Here is a 22,254-nt window from a genome sequence, read left to right as displayed (position 1 = left end):
CGGCTCAGTGGGTTAAAGCCTCTGCCTTCGGCTCGGGTCGTGATCCCGGGGTCCTGGGATCCAGCCCCGCGTCAGGCTCTCTGCTCGGCAGGGAGCCTACTTCCCTTCCTCTCTCTCTGCCTGCCTCTCTGCCTACTTGTGATCTCTGTCCATCAAATAAATAAATAAAATCTTAAAAAAAAAAAAGATCTATTTATTTGAGAGAAAGTGTACACATGAGTGGGGGAGAGGAGCAGAGGGAAAGCAGGGGAGAATCTCAAGCAGACTCCCCACTGAGCATGGATCCCAATATGGAGCTCACTCTCAGGACCCTGAGATCATGACCTGAGCCGAAATCAAGAGTCAACTTGAGCCAACTGAGCCACCCAGGTGCCCCTCTGCCACAGATGTTTTAAAAAATCCATTCACCTCTTGATGGATCTTTGGGTTGTTTGTAGCTTCTGGCTATTACAAATAAAGCTGCCAAAATCCTTTTTGTACACATCTTTGAGTAAACAGGTTTATATTTCTCTTGGGTCAAGCCTAGGAGTGGAGTGTCTATCTACTTCTATGTTGGTTGTATGTTTAACATTTTGCAAAACTGACATTTTTTTTTAATGGTTATATTTTTTTGCATTCTCACCCTTAATGTGCAAGAGTTCCATTTCCTCTACATCCTTGTCAGCTCTTGATATGGTCCATTGTCTTTGTTTTAGCCATTCTAACAGGTATACAGTGGTATCTCATGTGCTGTGAATTTTCACTTCCATAATGACCGATAAACTTTTCTATGTGCATATATGCGATCTCTGCATCTTCTTGGGTGAAATGTCTGTATTCTTTCATGCAATTAAAAAAACTGACCTAGTTGTTGCCTTATTATATTTTGATAATTTTAAACTGCATTTTGGATACAAGTTCTTCCTCAGCTGTATGCTTTGCAAATGTTTTCTTCAGTCTGTGACTTGTCTTTTCCTTCTCTCAATAGTGTCTTTCAAAGAGCATCAGTTTTGATGAAGTTCCAGTTTATCAGTTTTTCTTTTTTTGAATTGTCTGTTGGTAGTGTATCAAGAGCTCTTTGCCTAATCCAAAGTCACAAAGGTTTTCTTTTATATTTTTTCTAGAAGTTTTATAGTTTTAGGTTATACTCTTAGATCTATGATCTGTTTTGAGTTCATTTTTATTTAAGATATGAGATACAGATCCAAGTTTGCTTTTTTTTTTTTTTTGATTTATTTATTTGACCGATAGAGATTACAAGTAGGCAGAGTGGCAGGCAGAGAGAGAGAGAGGAGGAAGCAGGCTCCCAGCCAAGCAGAGAGCCCGATGCGGGGCTCGATCCCAGGACCCTGGGATCATGACCTGAGCTGAAGGCAGAGGCTTTAACCCGCTGAGCCACCCAGGCGCCCCCCAAGTTTGCTTTTGAATATGAGTGCCCAATTATTCTAATACCATTTATAGGAAGAGCTGTCTCTTTTCCCCTGAACTGTCTATTGAGATGAGCATACAGTTTTTCTATTTCAGTTTGCTACTGTGGTGAATTGCACTCATTTTGTTTTACTATTAAGACAGTACCACATTTGTATGATAAACCCAACTTGGTCATGATGTATTATCCTTTTATTTATCTTGTTTAATTGGAATCTTGTTGATTTCATTTGCTTTGGCTTATTCAGGGTTTAATTTCCTCTTTTTTTTTCTGACTCCCCAAGACTGAAAGTGAAGTCATTGTTTTAAGACCTGTCTTCTTATATAGGTGTTGAATGATAGAAATTTACCCCTAAATACTGCTTTACTAATAGTATCCCTTAAATTCTGATATGTTGTGTTTTCATTTCCATTTTGTTCAAAATACTTTCTAGTTTCTCTTTCTTTGGGGTTTTCCAGATCTCTTTCTGTTACTGATTTTTAATTCAGATTTTATTGTAATCAGCGAAATAGCTGGTATAAATTAAACCCTTTTAAATTGATTGATATTTGTTTGACGGCCTGAAATATGGTTTATCTTGATAAATGTTCCATGTATACTGGGAAAGAATGTCTTTTCTGCTCCTTTTGGATGGAGTATCATTTAGATGAGAGACATATCAATTAGGTAAAACTGGTTGATAGTTTTATTCAAATCTTCTCTATCCTCATTTCTTTGTCTACTTGTTATATCAGTTATTCAAATGGAGAAGTATTTAAATCTCCAGCCATACGTGTGGATTTGCCTGTTTTTTCTTAAAGTTCCATCAATATTTGCTTTATATATTTTGAAACTCTTGTTATTATTAGACACATTAACACTTAGGATTGTTATGCCTTGTTGGTGTTTCTTTTTTTTTTTTTTTTTTTTTTAATTTGACAGAGACCACAAGTAGTCAGAGAGGCAGGTAGAGACTGAGAGAGGGCGAAGCAGGCATCCCGCTGAGCAGAGAGCCCGATGCAGGGCTCCATCCCTGGACCCTGGGATCATGACCTGAGCCTAAGGCAGAGGTTTTAACCCAGTGAGCCACCCTGGTGCCCCTGTCTTGTTGATTAATTGTCCTCCTTAGCAATACAAATGAACTCCTTTATCCCTGCATTTTTTTCTTGGCTTTTGTATATGTCTTAAATTTTTGTGTGTGTATATGTCTTTGATTTTTCTTTTTTCTTAAGCATTTGAAGAGGAATTTCTGGGTTACATGATTTAAATCTCTTAAAGATTTTTAGTATCTTGCCAGATTGCCCTCCAGGAAGACTGTGCAGATTGATACTTGTCTAAGTGCTCTTTAAGTGTTTTTACAGAGTTCAGAGACCTGGTTTTTTATAATTTAAGATATGTATACAGCTTGGCTGGACTGCAGCATTCTGTTGACCGCAGGACAAAATACACTACCATTTGTGTTACTGGTTGGTAGAAGGTTAAAATTATGTGGGCATTTTTCATATGGTTACATATTTCATATCTCTTATTTTGTACACATAAGTAAAAAATGGACATCATATTTTTGTAATAGAGATGTGTAAGAAGAGAGGATATGATCTTTGCTTAAAGTTTTTAATGTTTTCTTTTTTTAATAATTTTTTTATTTTTTAATAAACATATAATGTATTACTAGCCCCAGGGGTACAGGTCTGTGAATCACCAGGTTTACACATTTCACAGCACTCACCATAGCACATACCCTCCCCAATGTCCATAACCCAACCACCCTCTCCCTAGTCCCCTCCACCAGCAACCCCCAGTTTGTTTTGTGAGAGTGAGTCTCTTAGGGCTTGTCTCCCTCCAGATCCCATCTTGTTTCATTTATTCTTTTCCTACCCCCAAACCCCCCACATTGCATCTCCACTTCCTCATATCAGGGAGATCATATGATAGTTGTTTTTCTCCAAAAGATTTTAATGTTTTCTTATAGCATAATCTTCAGTTAATATCCTAGAGATGATTTTCAAAACTATATGCTTGTATTTGGTTGGACAGAATGTTTGAGTTTAAATAAGTTGTACGTGGAAAGAAGTTTTATATATAATCTCAGTTGTTTGTAAAGGTATTTTCCAAGATTAAATATGAAATATTATGTGATTATTCTGATACGGATTTGTGGCTGTTAAACTTTGTTAGTGCCTGGTACAGATAATAAATAATCCGTTTGATTTATGTATCTATTTGATACATAAAAAATTTCTTAGGGAAAGTTCTGCACATTAACTGAGAAATGCACATGACATTTATAACCTTTTATAAAAAATGTACACAAAGAACATTGACCTGTTTGTATGTGCTTGGTAATTCTGGGCTGTCCTTTCATACAGGAGTCTTCCAGAGCCTCTTATGACCTATGAGTTACATGGAGATTTCATCGTTCCAGCCAGTAAGTATTATGTAGGGGTATAGTGGTTGACATTGTGTCTAAAGTTTCCACATGAAGAGTCTCACTTAATGTTCTTGTAATCTGTGTTAAAAATAAAAATCACATTAGAAGATGTTTGATCTCTTTTCTCTTTTAGAGGGTGAAAAAGCGGGACTAATGATAAATATATCAGTTTATCATTCATCAATTCATTCATTCATTCACATTTATTTATTGTCTACTATGTGCTAATCACCGGTAGATACTGGGTATATGGAACCCTGAAAGGATTTCTGCCCCCAGGGGTCCATTTTCCAGCAAGTACTGGGGCACACACACCTCCCATTAACCCATAAAACCAAGAATCATGACATGAGCAAAATGCTTTGGGAACACAGAAGTATTTAACTTGCAGAAGGTTGGGGAAGATTAGCAGATTTGGAGAGATTAGCAGGTTGGAAATGGCTTCACACAGAAGATATTTAAATGGAAATTACAGGCAGAAGGAGTAATGTGAGATAATGCCAGAAGCCCACACAGTATCCGATAGTGAATTATATGTGATAAAATGTTAAATAAAAAAGGCCTGTAGTTGGTAGAATTTTAATTTGTGATTAAATTTTTTGTGAGTCATACTCATTTGAAGCTGTCTTGTTTTCTCTCTCTTGTTCGTACACCTCAGTTTTTGTGTTGACACATGGTGTTTAATCATCAGAGTCGTCTGAAATACATTGGTGTGAGGTATTTAATAGTTAAGGAGATGAAGGTTGAGACATGTGAAGTCACTTGCCAGATTATAGGGATCTTTATTTAAAATTCAAAACCCTAGCTCCACTGGCTAAAACCTGCAGGATTGGTTTTCACAGGTGCACTGACAGTAGCTATAATTGGATTTTCATTTCCTTTTTTTTTTTTTTTTTTCTTCCCCCTTGGATGTATTCCATAGTTTAATCTGTTGAAAAATTTAGAGCAATCCCTTTGGGTCCTCTGTTACTGCTGCCTGAACATTGCTTTAAACGTTATCTTCTTGTGAGGTCTTTATGGCAGCCTGGGTAAAGGTTCCTAGTGTGTTATAGAGAGAGGCGATGTGTAGGCCCATCTAGACTGTGCTTATAAAATCGGCCTTTGGAAAAGGCAAAAATATGGGTCTAACCACTTATGTTTTCACGTGGAAGACTTTTTTTTTTTTTTTTGAGAGAATTTGTGTGATCAAGAAGTGGGGGAAGTTTTCTTGGCAAAGACTCAAGCAAACGCTTAGTTGTTTTGATTCCTTCCCTGTGGCATTTTTGGCAAGCAGGAAAAAGAGAAATTAAACTCTAGTTGGAGGACAATTGCTTCATGTTGTTCGCCTTAGAGACTGGAAAAAGCAGAAGAGTGCCAGTTTTCATCTAAAATCCTTTGAGAATGGGAGAACGATAAAGTGATTATGGAGTAAGGTTTTAAATTACCACAAGTTAGTGTCATTATGATTATCACGCCTTGCAACTGAGGCTGGTGTGTTTGAGATTCTAATGTCAATGATTTTTACCAGATGAAGGCTTCGTAAGAGGCAGGAACTTGCCAGTGGTAATGGAGTCTGTGGCGGTGGGAAGGGAGTAGAAAGAGTTTGTCGAGGCCGTCCTTGAGGGATGTGGTAGCTTTGCCTACTAGCCTGGTGCCTTGTGTTTGGCCCCCCGACTTTCTGGGGATGCTGTAAAAGAGTCTCCACAATGATTTGAATAACAGTCCCTGTTCCAGAGAAATACTATAGCTACTGTAATTACTGGCATGTGTTTGTACTCAAGTGGAGTTGTGGTTGGAACGAGACCTGTAGTTACCTTCTTTAATAAGAAAAGTACATGTGTTAAATCGGTGTATCCAGTATTCCCAGCGTGGTCTTTAATTTTTTATTTGAGTCTCTATGAGTACCCCTCTTGGTCCTCACTGTGCCTCTCTTAGGAAAGAGTGTGGGAGCAAATTCTCTCATCTTCTGCACATGGACTTGCAAGAATTACATAAAAACAGTTATAGAAGTCAGGTGGACAAAATTAGTCTCCCCTTTTGAATATTGTTGGAAAAATTGGGACTGTGGTCAGGCTAGCATTTTCCATTAACAGCGGCACAGATGACCTTGTTATGTGAAAGTGTCTGTTAGCAGAGCTGACTGCTAAAATTGTCAAGCATCGCCAGTCTTTGTTATTGCCTCTCACACCAGCACGGAAACTAATTTTTGATTCCTTTCAGTCAAGTGTGGTTTCCATTCGTTCTGGGCTCTTGAGATGGTCTCTTTTGCCTTCCCTACTGAGGGTTCTGGAGGTTTCTCTTGGGTCCCTTTATTTTCTCTCCTCAGTTTCTTCTCTGCAGGCCTCTGTTGAGAACCTGTGGGTTAATTTCTGGAGCGCCTCATACAAATATGAATTTCATGTCTTTTGTGTCACCACAAGAGAGACATTTTTTGTTCTTCATTCTTAAAAATACCGACTGTTCAGTGCTAAATACATTGGGAAATTAATTTTTTTAAGAGAAAATTAAGAGAGTTAACCCTCTCGGTGAGAAAGTTAACTAAAATTGCCGAAAGGAGCTAGAATCTCTCTTTTTGGAAAACCATTCCTTTGTTTCTCCTTTACTCACACACAAAATACTTCACTTGTGACACCTTTGGTCACCAACAGTGTGGGCTTTTTTTCCCCACGCCAACCAATTCTGCAACCAGCCGAGCGACCTACGATTAGATTCAGTTCTGATTCTGTCTACCTGGAGTTAGCATCGGGTCCCGCAGGGCAAGGGCTCAGTCCCACAAGCCTTCCTGCACTTGAGACACCAGTTGTGAGCCCCAGGTTGTCTGCAGGACTTCTGACTAACTGCCTGGAAATCAGAGTTTCACAACCCCCACCTTAGGTACGATAAATGGGTCTCAGAACTCAGGGAAACACAAAGTTTTGCCAGCTTATTATATAATAAAGGATATGATAGAGGATACGGATGAAGAGCCGGATGAAGAGATACATAAGGTGAGATCTGGAAGTGTTCTGAGTGCAGAAGCTTCTGTCCTTGTGGAGCTGGGGTGTGGCACCCTCTGGCCATGTAGTTGTATTCACCCACTCTGAAGTTCACCAGACTCTACTGTTTTTCTGGAGGTGTCATTATGTAGGCATGATGGATTATAAACTCCATTTCTGGAGAATGAGAGGTGGGACTGAAAATTCTGAACTTCTAATTATGGCATGGTCTTTCTGGTGACCCTTCCCCATCTGGGAGCCCACCAAAAGTCACCTCATTAGAATAAAAGATGATCTTATCACCCAGGGAATTCCGAGGGACTTAGGAGCTTGGCGTCAGACACTCCTCTGTCACTTAGGAAATTGTGGAGATTGTCGGAGCCTTGTGTCAGGAACTAGGGTCAAAGACTAAATATTAGAACAAAAGATTCTCTGAACACTCCTATTCACAAGACTTTTAGGAGTTCTATGTCAGGAACCAGAAGCAGAGACCAATATATAGTTCTTATTACTTCATACCATCCATCTTGTGAGAAAATATAATGAACTTTTAGTATAGAAATTTGTAAAATGAGGGAGTCCTGGGTGGCTCAGTGGGTTAAAGCCTCTGCCTTCGGCTCAGGTCATGATCTGAGGGTTCTGGGATCGAGCCCCGCATCGGGCTCTCTGCTCGACGGGGAGCCTGCTTCCTCCTCTCTTTCTGCCTGCCTCTTTGCCTACTTGTGATCTCTCTCTGTCAAATAAATAAATAGAATCTTAAAAAAAAAAAGAAATTTGTAAAATGAAAACATAGTTTACTTGGTCTGTGCAGGAATGCAAATGTTGGAGCCCATCTATGGAAAGCTATTAGGGTCTGTGTGGATGTTTTTCTATGATGTTTATTACCTCTGAGAATGTTAGTCCATGGTCTGTGTCTTAGCCTTTAAGGCTCAGAGTTCTTGGTATGTCATATTGATAAAAATCAGACCCATTCAGGTTTGGACTCGTGTTAAGCTTAGCTTGAGAATGACCACCAAAGCTTGGATGCCTAATATGGCATCATACAAAAATACTTCCTTCTGAACAAGAATACTTGTCTTGCTATGTTCTGTAAGTTTTCTTTCAGTAATCAAGTTACCTGGGAAGCAAAATCATAATCACAAAGCTCTTAAGTCATTTATGATGAAAACTGTAACTATTAGAGGATCTAGGGCACTGGTATTTGCCTGAGTGGAATGTTCTATTCTAGTTGGTAAACATGTGTGGGAAGCAGGAAAATCATGTGGTCTTAATTGGGAAGGATTTGGAAACCTGGACATTGAAGGAATTGAATGCCTAATGACATTGAGCTATTTTAGCCAGATATATTCATTATCCAGTGGATAGGGTCACCCACAGAAGAACTCAAATACTTGATGTCTGTTGAATGGAATACCTTGGGTAGTGTTTGGATGTTTACCGCTAATATTTTCCTAAAATTACTGTACTATTGACGTATGGCATTTAAATATTGAAATAACTTAATATTTACCTGCCTAAGTATCTTCGATAAGCTCCAGTAAGCTATGATCATATCTTTTTCAGTCTCTGTTAGTCATAGACATTAAGTGTTGTGGATGCTGATTTTTAGTTTCACAATTAAAAACACTTTGGTATTACAGTAAACTAATTCCCTGGCTAAGGTTAGGGTCTGCTGTTATGATTAACTCAGTGTCCTAGATTTTAAAAAAGTTATGCTTTTAATTATCTAATTTATACAAATTAAAATGAAATGCATATAGCATAGGCCACTAAAGATAATTTATCTAATTATATAATTTATCATTTAGAAAACTTCTCTTGAGTGCCTTAAAGTTATTATTATGTTACAGCCACATGGGAATGCCCATTTAGTAGGGATTTCTGATTAATGTCAAAATAAAATGGAGAAAAAGTAGTTTTACTTTAAAAGCCTTCTTTGGGGACACCTGGGTGGCTCAGTTGGTTAAGTGTCTGAGTCTAGATTTGATTTCGGCTCAGGTCATGCTCTTGGGGTTCCGGGATCGAGTCCAGCATTGGGCTCTGTGCTCAGCGGGAAATCTGTTGGAGATTCTTTCTCTTCCTCTGCCCCACTCTCCTGCCCTCCTCAAAATAAATAAATAAACATTTTTTTAAAAGTGCCTTACTTTGAAATATCCTTTTTTTTGAAAGAGGGGAAAAAGCAGACTTGAGAAAAATGCGTGTGTGATTTCAAATGAAGATGGCTGTGAGAGTGGTCCTCAGAGAAGGAAGTGGAAGGTTTTGATTCTGTTTTTCAAAACTGATTCTACTGTTCTTAGAAATGAAGAACCTTAACCTTAGAGAGTGGGAAATTATTTCTCTGTCTTGTGTTTCTGAATAAGTAATAAATCCCCAAATGTTAAAATTATATTTTCTTTTGAGAGAAATGATTATCAATGACAAGGTAGACTAAATCAGAAGTAGCTTTTTAAGTGCAAAGTTTTATAAAATTTTCAGTTTTTGAATACATGTAATTCTTATTATAAGGAGTTATCTTTTTATTCCTTTGGAATTTTTATTATTTTTCAGAGTCCTGACTTTAAATTTTCTCCTAGTTTATTTTTATTTTTTAAATTAAAGCTGTGAATTGAAAATTTTATTTTTTAAAAATTTTCTTTCGTTTTCCTCCAGCTTTGATTTAGTAAGGTATTGTCTTGGTTTTAACTCCAGACAAAAACTTGTATAATTTATTACATAATTTTTATTTTTTTTTAAGTATTGTATATGAAGTATTGACACACAGTGTTTGTTACATTAGTTTCAAATATGCAATAGAGTGACTTGACAGGTCTATTTGTACACTATATTCATCACAGGTGTAGCTGCTGTCTGTCACCATATCTCACCATATCATTGACTACATGCCCTATGCTGTACCTTCTACTCCCCTTCACCCATTTGCCCGTCTCCCTACCTAACCCCCTCCTGCAACCACCTGTTTGTTCTGTGTTTGTCTGTTTCTGCATTTTTTGTTCATTTATTTTTATTTTATTTTTTTAGATTACACATTTTAAATGAAATCATATGGTATTTTTCTGGTGACAGATGTCACACCTCTAGGTCCATCTATGTTGTTGCGAATGGCAGGATCTCATCTGTTTTTATGGCTGAGTGATATTCCTTATTGACTCTTTAGGTAGTTGTACTTTTATTTTCAGTGACAAATTTAGTCTATATCTAAGAGTGTTTTTTTTTTTTTTTTTTTTTTTTTTTTAAAGATTTTACTTATTTGAGAGAGAGAGAGTGCAAGCAAGGGGAGTGGCAGGCAGAGGGAGACTGAGAGGTAGACTCTCCACTGAGCAGGGTACCCAACGCGGGCTCGATCCCAGGACCTTGGGATCATGACCTGATCTGAAGGCAGACACTTAACGGACAGAGCCACCCAGGCGCCCCTGTATCTGAGAGTTTTCATTATGTGATATGATTTGATTATTCTGCTTTATCAGATGCCTTTTCATTTCTTAGCCTTTCTGCTTCCTTTGTCTTTAACAACAACTGTGTCCTGTGTTGTGAAATCTCATTCCTCACTGTAAACCATTACTATGGGAAGTGTAAACTTGAACAGACTTAACTGTACAATCACTGGAAGGAACTCAGATGATCATAGAATTGATGGTGTGGGGCTCCTTTTAAAATGACACGGAGAGACGTCCATGGTACCTTAAATGAAATAACTGGTTCACACATTTCATTTTGAAAAACCAAATTCTGAAAGGATTAAACCTAAAATTTGCCAGCCTCAGTTAGGTGAGATTTATTATGGGTAGCTTAATGCAAGTGAGCTTTTTGTTGAAACATAATAGAAATGCACATGAATAATAAGTATACAGCTTAATGAATTTTCACATATTAAGATAGCTGTGTAAGCAGCCCTGGAACAAGAAATAAGGTATTGTCGGAGTCCCAGAAACCCTTTCTCACACCCGCACAGTCCCTGTGACATATGAGCATTCCCCTGACTTTTTTTTTTTTAATTGATTTATTTGACACAGAGAGAGAGCACAAGCAGGTGGAGCAGCAGGTAGAGGGAGAGGGAGAAGCAGGCTCCCTGCTGAGCAAGGAGCTTGAGGTGGGACTTGATTCCAGGACCCTGGGATCATGACCTGAGCTGAAGGCAGTCGCCTAACCAACTGAGCCACCCAGGTGCCCCACTCCCCTGGCTTTTGACACCATAGGTCCAGAGGTTAGGGTTACTGCATTTGCATTGTATCTAAATGGAATCATCCAGAATACCCTCTTTTGCATTCAGCTTTTTGCATTCATGCTGAGTGAATGAGCAGTTCATTCTCACTTCTTGTGGTAGAGGATTCCTTTGTACGAACACACCACAATGCATTTATCAGTTCTGTTGATGAGACTTGAATGGTTTCACTTCTGGGATTATTGAGAGTGCTACTGCTGTGAACATTCTAAAATGTGTCTTTAGTAAACATTTATGTGCATTTCTCTTGGTTTTGAGTAGAATTTTTGGGTTGTGGGTTGGAATGTGTGTGTTCAGCTTCAGTAGGTACTGCCAAAGAGTTCTCCAAAGTGATTGTGCCATTTAATTATTCCCACGTAGAGTTCCATTTACTTCATATCCTTGCCAGAACTTAGTACTACATTCGTTTAAAGCCATTCTGCTGGGTGAGTAGTAGTAGCTCATTGTGGCTTTAATTTTATTTCCCTGATAAGGAGGTTTAGCACTTTTTCATATGTATTTTGGTCATACGACTAGCCTCTTTCCTGAAATTTCTGCTCCAGTCTTTTGCCCACTTTTCTTTTGGATTGTCTCTTTATTTTCGAATCGATTAGTAGTTCTTCATAGTCTGAAGGCATGTTCTTTCCCTACTATATATATTTCAAATTATTAGTGATTGTTTTTACTGAGTTGTTTTATGTATGTTTTCTAAAATGTTAACAGAACAGATACTTAGTTCTTACAGTAAGGAAAAAGTAAAACCATCAACATTTTGAAGAAACAGATTCCTGAAATCAGACAAAGACAAAAACTATATTATTTCACTTATATGTGGAGCCTTAGAAAAGACAACAGCAAGCAAGCTGATAGATACAGAGAACAGATTGGTGGCTGCCCAGGGCTGGGGAGTGGGCAAAATGGGTGAAAGGATTTGGAAGATGCAAACTTCCAGTTATAAAATAAGTAAGTCGTGAGGATGGAATGTGCGGCATGGTGACTATAGTCAGTAACACTGTGTTGTATATTTGAAAGTTGCTAAGAGAGTAAATCTTAAAAGGTTTTTTTTTTCCCGAAGATTTTATTTATTTGAGATAGAGCTTGAGAGAGAGCGAGAGCATGGTGGGGGGTAGGGACAGAGGGAGAAGCAGAAGCAGACTCCTCACTGAGCAGGGAGCCCGATGCGGAACTTGATCCCAGGACACTGGTAGACGCTTCACCAGCTGAGCTCCCAGACATCCCAATCTCAAAAGTTCTTATCACAAGAAAAAAATTTATAAGTGTGTGGTATTGGATATTAACTAGGTGTATTGTGGTCATCTAATCATGTTGTACATATAATACAATATTATGTCAATTATATTTCAATAAAATCAAATTCCCCTTTCTTGATATGCTTTACCTCTCTTCCCCCTTCCCTTCCATTTCTTGATTTTTGAACCAATGATCTGAAATTCCACTCTCTCTGTCCCTTCTAGCCATTGACTCTTTAACCTCCTTGTGTACCAAGAGAAGGACTCCCTGCTGGCCAGCTTAGTGGTGGGTGTGCAGGCCCTCCCCCTCCCAGTCTTGCTCTTCCTCAGACCCTTGTTAACTCCTGATACCACTGGCTACCCAGGCCTTGCCAGTTTCTTCTCATTTGACTTTCTCATGACATTGAACCTCCTGGCCCTCCCTCCTCTTCTTCCTCTTGTGCTTTGTTTAGCCCCCAGCTGGCATCTCCACTGAACCCCAATGGAACTCTTTCCCCCACAGAACACTCTGTTGGCTTTCTGAAGTCGTCAGGCAGCTTGCGCCATGTGCTGGAGGTCCCCATGCCTCTCCGGAGAATATTGCTACCTTCATCTCTGATGCCTCCTGCCATTCCCAGCTCCCTGCTAGATATTTGCCCCTTGCACATCCCTTCCTCTGTCACTCCCACCATCATTGTCCCCTTCAAACCAGCATTGTCTCTCCTGCTCCTGTCCGTCAGTGGGACTGACCATACTACTGCATAACCCAGGCATGAAACACTGGTTATCTTTGCCTTCTTCCTTTTGATCCATGGCCGGTCTGAGCTAGATCCTGTCAAGTCTATGTATTCCATAGGAGCGCTCACATAGTAAGAGTAATGCAAACAACAATGGAGATAACGGCTAACAGTGATGGAGCACCTGCTGTACCTGCCACCGGCACTCAACCCTTTGCAGGTGTTACCTCACTGAATCTCATAATGGCCTTTGGAGATAGTGCTGTTAACTTCATTTTACAGATGAGGAACTGAGGCCCCAAACCTTCTGTTAGCAGGTATCTTGCTCTTGCTGTCAGTTGGAAGCAGCAATTCTGAAGCCTGCCTGCCGGCTCTACTCCTTACTTGTAATTCCGCCCCCCGCCCCCCTTCCTGCCTCATTATTACTTCTTGGCCAAATAGCATTTCCCTCCTAATTTGCTTTTCTCCCCATTTGAATCCATCCTCCAGAAATGTCAGGTATATCTCCCCAAATTTGACTCTGTTCGAATCTCTTCCCAGCCTTATTTACAGTGACAGATTTAGTAGCCAACGGCAGAGACGGATTCTTCAAATTAGCTTTTACAAACCAGAGTCTGGCCTCGGACTTTCCATAAGCTTAAGGTGCTCTCTCTGAATAGGCTGTGCATTTTCTTATATCGTTTGTAGAATCTGGACTGTGTCCCTAACTCCTCATTTCTGCCTTGCTTTAAATTCTTCCCTGCTCTTCAAGACCCAATCAGATGCTGTCCTTTATGTGAAACCCTCCCTCAGCTTCTCCTGCCAGCTCTCTGTGAGCCTCCAAGCGGTCTGTACTCACTGAATTCTCATCAGTCGCTTCTCTGATACCCCTGAAAATTCCAGTGGAGGTCTCAATAATAAGCATTTTATTGATTTGGTATTTTCTGTCAAGAACACAATAAAAGGAATTTGGGCGTGTTGCTAATAAGAGCCATGGATAATTTCATTCCAGAATCTCAGGGGAAAGTGAGTGTGTTAGTTCCCTTTCATTGCTGAATAGCTTCAATCAATCAGTCAATCAATAAGTAAGTAAATTCACTCACTCACTCACTCACTCACTCACAATTCTAGAGAATGGAAGTCTAAAGTCAAGGTCAGGTTGCTGGGGCCGACCTCTAAAGGCTCCAGGGAAGGCTCTTTCCTTACCTCTTCTGGCATGTGGTGGTTCCCAGCCATCCTTGGCATTTCTTGGTTTGTACATATATCATTCCAATCTCTGCATTGTCACATGATAGCTCCCCTGTGTCCATCTTCATATGGCCATCTTCCCTTTGGGTTTTTTTTTTTTTAAGATTTTATTTATTTGTCAGAGAGACAGAGTACACACAAGCAGGCAGAGAGGCAGGCAGAGAGAGAGGAGGAAGCAGGCTCCCTGCAGGCTCCTTGATCCTAGGACCCCAGGATCATGACCTGAGCCAAAGGCAGCGGCTTAACCAACTGAGACACCCAGGAGTCCCTGTTTTTTTTTTTTTGTTTGTTTGTTTGTTTGTTTTATTTTTAGTTTTATTTATTTTCCCTTTGTGTCTTTGTTTTCTTATAAGGGCACAGGACATACTAGATTAAAGGACCACCCTGCTCTAGTATGATCTCATCTTCAATGACCTTATTTCCAAATAAGGGCATTATGCTAAGCATGTCTTTTTTTTTTTTTTTTTAAATCAGCTCAAAACTCATCTTCCTAAATGACTCGACCTGATTTCTTTTTTTTTGTTTGTTTTTTAGATTTACTTATTTATTTGACAGATCACAAGTAGGCAGAGGCAGGCAGAGAGAGAAGAGGAAGCAGACTCCCTGCCAAGCAGAGAGCCCAATGCGGGGCTTGATCCCAGGACCCTGAGATCATGACCTGAGCCGAAGGCAGAGGCTTTAACCCACTGAGCCACCCAGGCGCCCCTAGGCATGTCTTTTTATTCTGATGTTTTGATATCTGGGGCCTTACTGATCCTAGGGAGAATGCCCTTTCTGGGGCTAACCAATTCCTTGAGGTAGTAAACTGAGCATGCTTTCCATATGCCAACCAGTCCAGAGCCCATTTTCTCTTCCTGACTCTGTCTTTTGGGCTCTTATACTTCAAGTCCATATTCTCCTGCCCTAATCACCCCAGGGACAGGTACCAGATGTCTTGGCACAGCCCCTGTGCTCTAAAACCTGCTACAATAATTCAGACCAACCAGTCCTCAGTCTGCTTACTCTGCCTCGCCTCTTCCTTCACATGGAAAACAGAGTAAAGCCTCTTGCCCACATTTTCCCCTTCTTCCCTCTGCCTCTTGGCTGACCCTGGCTTACCACGCCTCCTGTTTCTAGGGGGTATGACTATAAAACTTTTCCTTCAACTCTGTCATTTCCCTGTCTGCGTGTCTTACCATACCTGATTGAAATAAATCCCAGGTATGTTTTCAAAACAGTTATGGTCTGAGACATTGGGGGGTTATAACCTCAGTGTATCTTTTGGGGGATTAAAACTCAACCCTAAGAGGGAAGAACCTATTTGTCCCTATTTTATTTGCATTCCATGGTGGCGCAGTGACCCAGGGACTCGATTCCTTCTAGTGATGAGCCGACTTGAAGTGCAGAATGCAAGAAGGAGAAGCTGTAGTAGCCCTCTGTTCTTAAATATCACTCTAGGGAAAGGCACTCATTGCATTCACACTGAAATTGTCTTCTAGGGCAGGCATAGAAGACCAAGAAGAAGCCAAAAGATAGATCCCCCCACCTTTTTTGGGAAAGGTATCGAAATACGTTTAAATTCTCTGTTGAAAGATGTTGAACAGATGAGCTATGGTCATGGTTGATTTTTAGGAATGTATTTGATTCTGTGTAATCTGACTATTCTTTTTTCTTTTTTTTTTTAAAGAAAGTGGAAGCCCAGAATCTCGTGTTAATGCTATCCATTTCTTGGTACACAAGTTGCCACAGAAGAATAAAGAAATGTTGGATATTTTGGTGAAACACTTAACAAAGTAAGCCGCTTTGTCTTCCTAACTTTCTTTGTTTCACTCTGGGTGCCATGTGGGGTTCTTGGATTCGTGACGGTTGGAAGTGGGGCTGTCTACACAATACCAGGGACCACGCCTGGAAAGGCAGGCTGGACAGTTGACTCACTGTGTATGTTTTGGACAAGAACATTGAAATATGATGCTTTTGTGAAGTCGTATAATTATTTGCTTAACATCACTGCCAACAACTTGGGGTTTGATTGGAAGTAAAAGAAGAGAATATTATACACTTCCCTGTACACAAATTCTGGAAATGTGATTATAAGTCTGTTAGCGAATTTAGCCTGGTTTCACACCTACCTAAGTTTGAACATGGCCTTTAAGTTAGTTTAATCCAGTAATAGGTACTTATTTCTTAGGATCCATTTTAGTCTTTTTATTCCCTCTTTAAAAAGCGAGCAAAATCTGATCATTTAATGGAGAAATTAGCCCTTCATATACAAATGACTCTTAGATCACTGTAGTTATAGAAATTTGGAGGTAAAAGGAAGCTGAGGAATGCTGTTTTAGAATGTTTTTAATTTTCTTTTATTATCCTATTTATTTTATTATGTTTTTATTTTATGTGAAAAGATAATGAAGGCCAGAGGATATTATGACCTGCAAAGTCCAAGTGTCCTACAACTAGTGAAACCATATTCGTTCATTTAGTCAACACATATTTATCGAATGCCTTTTTTAGGGGCTAGTGGATACATAGTTGTACAAGATAGACAAAATTCCCTGCTTTCATGGAGTCCCTTCTTTATAAGAGGGAAAAGATCATAAACAGAGTACAAATAAAAATACAAAATAATTTCAGGCGATAAGTGATTTAAAAAATAGAATGAGGAGATAGAGAATATATATTGGGTGTGGGACTGTAAAGAGGGTTATTATGGAAGGTATCTTGAGGATGAGGCTTTGAATTGAGACCTGAATTAAACATCAGTGCTTCTGAGAACAGTTGTCTGGGTTGCTCACTGCACAATGTATTGGGCCAAAGGGGTAAATGCGGGAGCTCTGACCAAGTTCTCTGTCCTTGTTAAGCTAATTCTTACAAAGGTGCCATACAATCTGGTCATTAGTGGAAGCCAAAGATATAATAGTCTGGGGACAGAGGGGATATTCTAAGTAGAAAGAAATGGTAACAGAAGGTCTTCAGAGGGACACAAGCCTAGCATAAACATGGAATTATTAAGAAAGCCATTGTGGTTAGAGCAAAGCATCGAGAAGAGAGGAGTAGTAGGATGGTAGGCAGGGGCCTCATCCCCTAGGGTCTTGTCAGACCTTGTTATTTCAGAAGCAGAAATTAAGGACATTTGAGTGTCTTGATTACTTGTTTGTAAGGAAACACACAGCTGTGGAAGATTGTACGTTCCCCAGCTGTTGTCTCTCTGTTAACAGACTTTCTCCCCCATCCCTTCCCTACCAGTGTTTCCAATCACTCCAAGCAGAACCTCATGACTGTGGCAAATCTAGGAGTGGTGTTTGGACCAACTTTGATGAGGCCACAGGAAGAAACTGTTGCTGCCATCATGGATTTGAAGTTTCAGAACATTGTGGTGGAAATCTTAATTGAAAACCATGAAAAGGTAAACTCTATTTGTTTTTTTCTTAAGGGAATTCCTGGTTTTGGCTTTATCACCATCTGAAACTAGCCTTTAAGAGCCCCACCACCATTAATGATTTTATTATTATTGTGACGATGAGTTTGGTTCCGAGAAGTTCCCACTGAGCTTCTGTCTTCTGATGGATTTCCATAAATTCTGATATCTCACTGGTTTAAGGAAGAAGCATTTCACCCAGACACAAATGACAGTCTGCAGTATAATATTGGATTGTTTGGATTCTTTGCAGCCTTCAGTCCTATCCTTGGATCTCTCAAATTCTATTTCTGTAACTTGGGGAAAATATTTTTGCCAGTCTGTGTCACGTTAAACACAACATATAACTCCCCCTTATCTCCCAAATTGTGCTGACAATTTCAGGGGATTCACATGCCTCCCTGAATCTGGGAACCCTAGGTTAAGAATCTCTGGTTTAAAATGAAAAATCTTAGTGACACGTCTTCTTACTTGTTTCTCTATAATCAGGGAACTGCAGGAGTTTTCAAGGTAGGATGTAGTCTTTGAAGAACTTTTATGTAGTTTTTTCTCATTATCATCATAGATCCAGACCTCAGTAATAATTTTCCTCAGTTCTTTTAAGATAGGAATTTGAAAATCGTTAAAACGCTTGGTTACTCATTTGTTTATTAAAGGTTTGTTGTAGTTTGTTTGCGGCTGATATGCTGAGCGTGTATGCGGTGCTAGGCTAGGAGGACGAACATTGTAGCCCTGATGGAGAGTAGCTCACAGTCTGGGAGGTGGATCCCCTTTTTGGGACTTGGATCCCATAGCCCTTATCTCTGTCTAACCTGCTAATATAGTTTATTTATTGTCACAGACATCTGTTTTCCTTGCCAGATCCTTGAGACAGAGATGGTTTTTTACACTTAGAATAATACCTGGTACATAGTAGGTGTTTACTTCGTATTTATTGGATGAATTAATGAACTCAGGAAATTTTAAGGGGGTGAGAGGAGTGGGAAAGAGAGAAACAGAGATGTAGTCTCTATGAGCAAATCATAGCAAGAACCTCGTTGCATTTACTGTTTGCTAGAGCAATTGTATCTTGTGTGAATATTGGTTCCCACTGAAGAGTTAAACGTGAAAGCTGGTCAGAGATTTTCTTGCCCAGTATAGTAAAAGTAGCTTGTTTATGGAAGCTTAAAAGTTTGGGTCTTTTGTTTTTTTTGGGGGGGGTTTGTTTGCTTTTAGGTAGTGAGCGGTGTTCTAAGCTATCCAGATAGCTTTAAGTAAAGGTGGCTTCTAATCATTTTAGGAAAAGAAATAATTAAGGACACCTGGGTGGCACAGTTGGTTAAGTGTCCAGCCTTTGGTTTCAGCTCAGGTCATGACCTCTGTGTTGTGGGATTGAGTCCCACATTGGACTCGGTGCTCAGCATGGAGGCTGCTTGAGATTCTCTCTCTCTCTGCCTCTCCCCTCGCTTGTTCGCTCTCTTTCTCAAATAAATAAAAAAAAAAATACATTTAATAAGATAAAGAAATAATTAAACCCACAAGCTTTGAAATAGTGTTTAGCGGTACAACTGTCCTTAGATTAAGTCCCAAATAGGCAACTTTTATACAGTTTATTTGTGAAAATACTGGCTCTGGGTCTTGCTCTCAGATAAAAGGATCTCCATGGAATGTTGCAGCTTCCTATTTTCTTATTTGAAACTGAGAAGATAAGTTCATGATTTTTCTGCTTGGGAAGTTGATAGTGCTGCTTTCACCCTGTTAACAAATCTTACAGGAATTCCCAAGTGGCACTGGCAAGCCAATTATAAGAGTGATGGCAAGGAACCTGGATCCACTGTCAGAGATCAAGCTCCGTAGAGACAAGGAGAGGGCTCTCTCCCTTTCCCCCTCTGCCTTTCTGTGGCTGTGCTAGAGAACGCTATGAATGCACGGCCAACGTGAGTTGACACACTGACTTTCCTATCAGGAAGGGGGCATGTGGGATATCCGGTTTCAGATTCTTCACTGAGTGCGTGGGTTCGGGTTCGGAAGCACAGGGTTGCTTGGGATGGGGAGCTGTTAGCTTGGATTAGTTCATATTTCTGAGAACTTAATTTCCCCATTTCCTCTTCTTTTCTTTCTGATTGCATCCTTGTCCACTTTCACTCCCAGCTCTTTGTTCTTGCTCAGCTGGACGTCACTTCAGAGTCCAGGCTGTGCTATGAGGAAGGATATTCCCACTGATGAGGGTGGTTGTGCATTTAAACTTCACATGGACGCATGTACCCATAGGACCCTGAGGTTTCCTTGGCAACTGATCCATGTTTACCACCCAAAGATCTCATGTTTGACTTGAATGTGGTGAGGGATGGATAGGATTCCTCTTAGTCAATGTTCGAGAACAAAATGAGAGAGAGGAAGGAGGATAGAAGGGTTAAAAGGAGGAGTCTCCTCGGGGAGGAAAGAGTTCCAATAGGGAGGCAAACGAGGGCAATGAGAGAGGGAACGAAGAGTCCTAGGTTGTGTCTATGAAGGAGAGCAGAGGGGAAAGTGACATAGAAGGAAGGCCTTTTCTTTTCCTCAGTTACTTATTTTTTAATCTTAGGAATGTGAAAAATGTTGACTCTGACCAGGAACGTCACTAAAACAAAAGAAGAAAATTTCAGCATATAAGTAAAGCAAGAAAGCTCTAGATTAATTTTAGAGTTAGAAAAAGACCCAAGTTAATCTGCCTCGGAGATCACATTTTATCCTAGCCTCTTTGCTGTTTTCATAAAACCCATATGTACTCTATAGGAAACTTAATCCACATGTTTTGGCCTCATTCCCACATAATACATTAAGATGTTGTTTTAAAAGAAGTGTTTATGGGCCAAAAATATTATCAAGGTCTTTCTTCCAGTGCAAACCAAAAAATTGCATTTCCCAGGTGGAAAAGGGTACTGTGAAATTCCCACAGATTTTCAAATTGGGATTGCACCTTATAATTTATGAGCTTTACATAAATATTTTTTCTTAAAGATTTTACTTATTTATTTGAGAGAGAAAGAGAGCCTGGCTTGTGGGGGTGGGGAGAGAGGGCGGCGCCCCAGGGGGAGGGAGAAACAGGCTCCCCACTGAGCAGGGAGCCCAATGTGGGGTCAATCCCAGGACCCTGGGATCATGACTTGAGCCACTCAGGTGCCCCATAAGTTTTGTACTTGACAAAGTATACTTCTTATGTATCAGTGCAGTATGTTTGTGGTGAGACCCTGCTTGGAATCAGATGTGATGTGAGATTTGGGGAAGCGCCCGGCAGGGGAAAGATCTTTCCACCAGTAACTGCAGGATGCCACAGAGAATAGCGCTCTCGGAGCGATGCAGAGACTTTAGAGGAGAACTTGTGTCCGACTGTGAGGAATCTGGAATGTTTCCTGACTAGGTGGTTTGAATAGGTTTTAGAATGGAGTTTGAACAGGTGGTGGGGATGTTTTAAGAGGACGTTTCAGGTATGGGGAAGTCATGTAATCAGAGAAGTACAGAGAGTGGGCGTGTGTTCTGGGAATGCAGCTTCTGTGGGAACAGCGGTGAGGGGCATGAGAGATAGTTGTAAAGAGATTTGGGCCAGGTGCAGGGAGGTTGGGAATGCCACCCTAGGACTTTTGGATTTCGTTTTATGGGTATCAAGGCCTCTCACAGTTTTTGGGTAAACTGCTTCAGGAAGTTTAATGTGGTAGCTGGTTAGCAAATAGAAAGTGGGAGAATCACAGCCAGGTGGGAGGTCATATGGCTGAGGTTATAGTAGTGAGAATGGGAGTTCAAGGGTAGCAGGCATCATGTCCTGAGGCACAGTGGACACAGTCCAGGGACTGGATCGGTGGGCCGTCTCAGAAGGATGCGTTAGGAATGATAGTAGGTCACAAATGAGGACCCAGAGCTGGAGGAATATAGGGATCCTTAATAAAAAGAAGGAAAAAAAAAATAGGTTCGGGGCAAGAGTTCAATGTTTAATATGCTGAATTTTAGCTGTCTGGATGTCTAACAAATAGTTGGAGATGTGGGGCTCAGATTTGTGAGAGGATTTAGTGGTAGGAAGTGTACGATAAGAAGACATGAGATTAGCATAGTAGAGCATGCTCACTGTGCTATAGGCTTGGTCTAACTACACGGTGGGGGTACTTACTCCTATAACCCAAGTGTGTACCTGTGTGTACATAAAATAGATATAGTTACTTAAAATAGATATACTAGATACTTAAAACAGATAAATAAAGTAAAAAATGTATAAAGGTCCTATTGCATGCATATGTAATAGTATTCCTTTATATGTGCAGAATTCTGATGACAGATATTGTCCCTTCACATCATGGGAGAAAACTGAAGGGTGAGAGATTAGCTTGTTTATGGGCACCGTGCTGGTGAGTGGCAAGGCTTGAGTTTGAACTAAGGGTTGTTTGACCCCCAAACCTTTGCTTCAGCGCCCTAGGAGAAGGTTAAGAGCGACATCCTTGAGAAGCACCAAGATTTTTCTATTAGCGGTAACACGGAGCCAGAAGAAACCCAGGCAGGTTTCAGAGTTAGGGTTGTCAGGGGGCCTTGTCAGTGATGCTGGAGCTGTCACCACGGGAGAGCACGAGTATCTACTCCAAGAGTAAAATGTCTGTTGAGAGCAAGAGCTGAAGTTGACGTCAGTGAATGAGTGTTTGGGAATAGGTGATAACAAGTACGGATTTACGTTGTGTTTTTCCCACACAACAGCA

The 22,254-nt window shown here is 40.2% G+C and overlaps 1 protein-coding gene across 5 annotated transcripts in view; it reads left to right on the top strand.

Annotated features, from left to right (window-relative positions):
- The window catches only part of ARHGAP10 (Rho GTPase activating protein 10), a 325,433-nt gene that overhangs the window by 200,940 nt on the left and 102,239 nt on the right, over positions 1 to 22,254 (top strand). For all 5 annotated transcript variants that reach the window (XR_006817443.1, XM_045997932.1, XM_045997933.1 and 2 more), the window contains 3 exons: positions 3,757 to 3,815; positions 15,830 to 15,935; positions 17,386 to 17,545. Coding sequence is in view for 4 of the 5 variants with exons in the window: in XM_045997932.1 (XP_045853888.1) it covers positions 3,757 to 3,815; positions 15,830 to 15,935; positions 17,386 to 17,545 (325 nt within the window). In the remaining variant the exon portion in view is untranslated. The remainder of the gene's footprint in view (positions 1 to 3,756; positions 3,816 to 15,829; positions 15,936 to 17,385; positions 17,546 to 22,254) is intronic.

Source organism: Meles meles, chromosome 2, assembly GCF_922984935.1.
Source record: "Meles meles chromosome 2, mMelMel3.1 paternal haplotype, whole genome shotgun sequence".
NCBI classification, from domain to species: domain Eukaryota; kingdom Metazoa; phylum Chordata; class Mammalia; order Carnivora; family Mustelidae; genus Meles; species Meles meles.
This window is presented reverse-complemented; position numbering and strand designations above follow the sequence as displayed.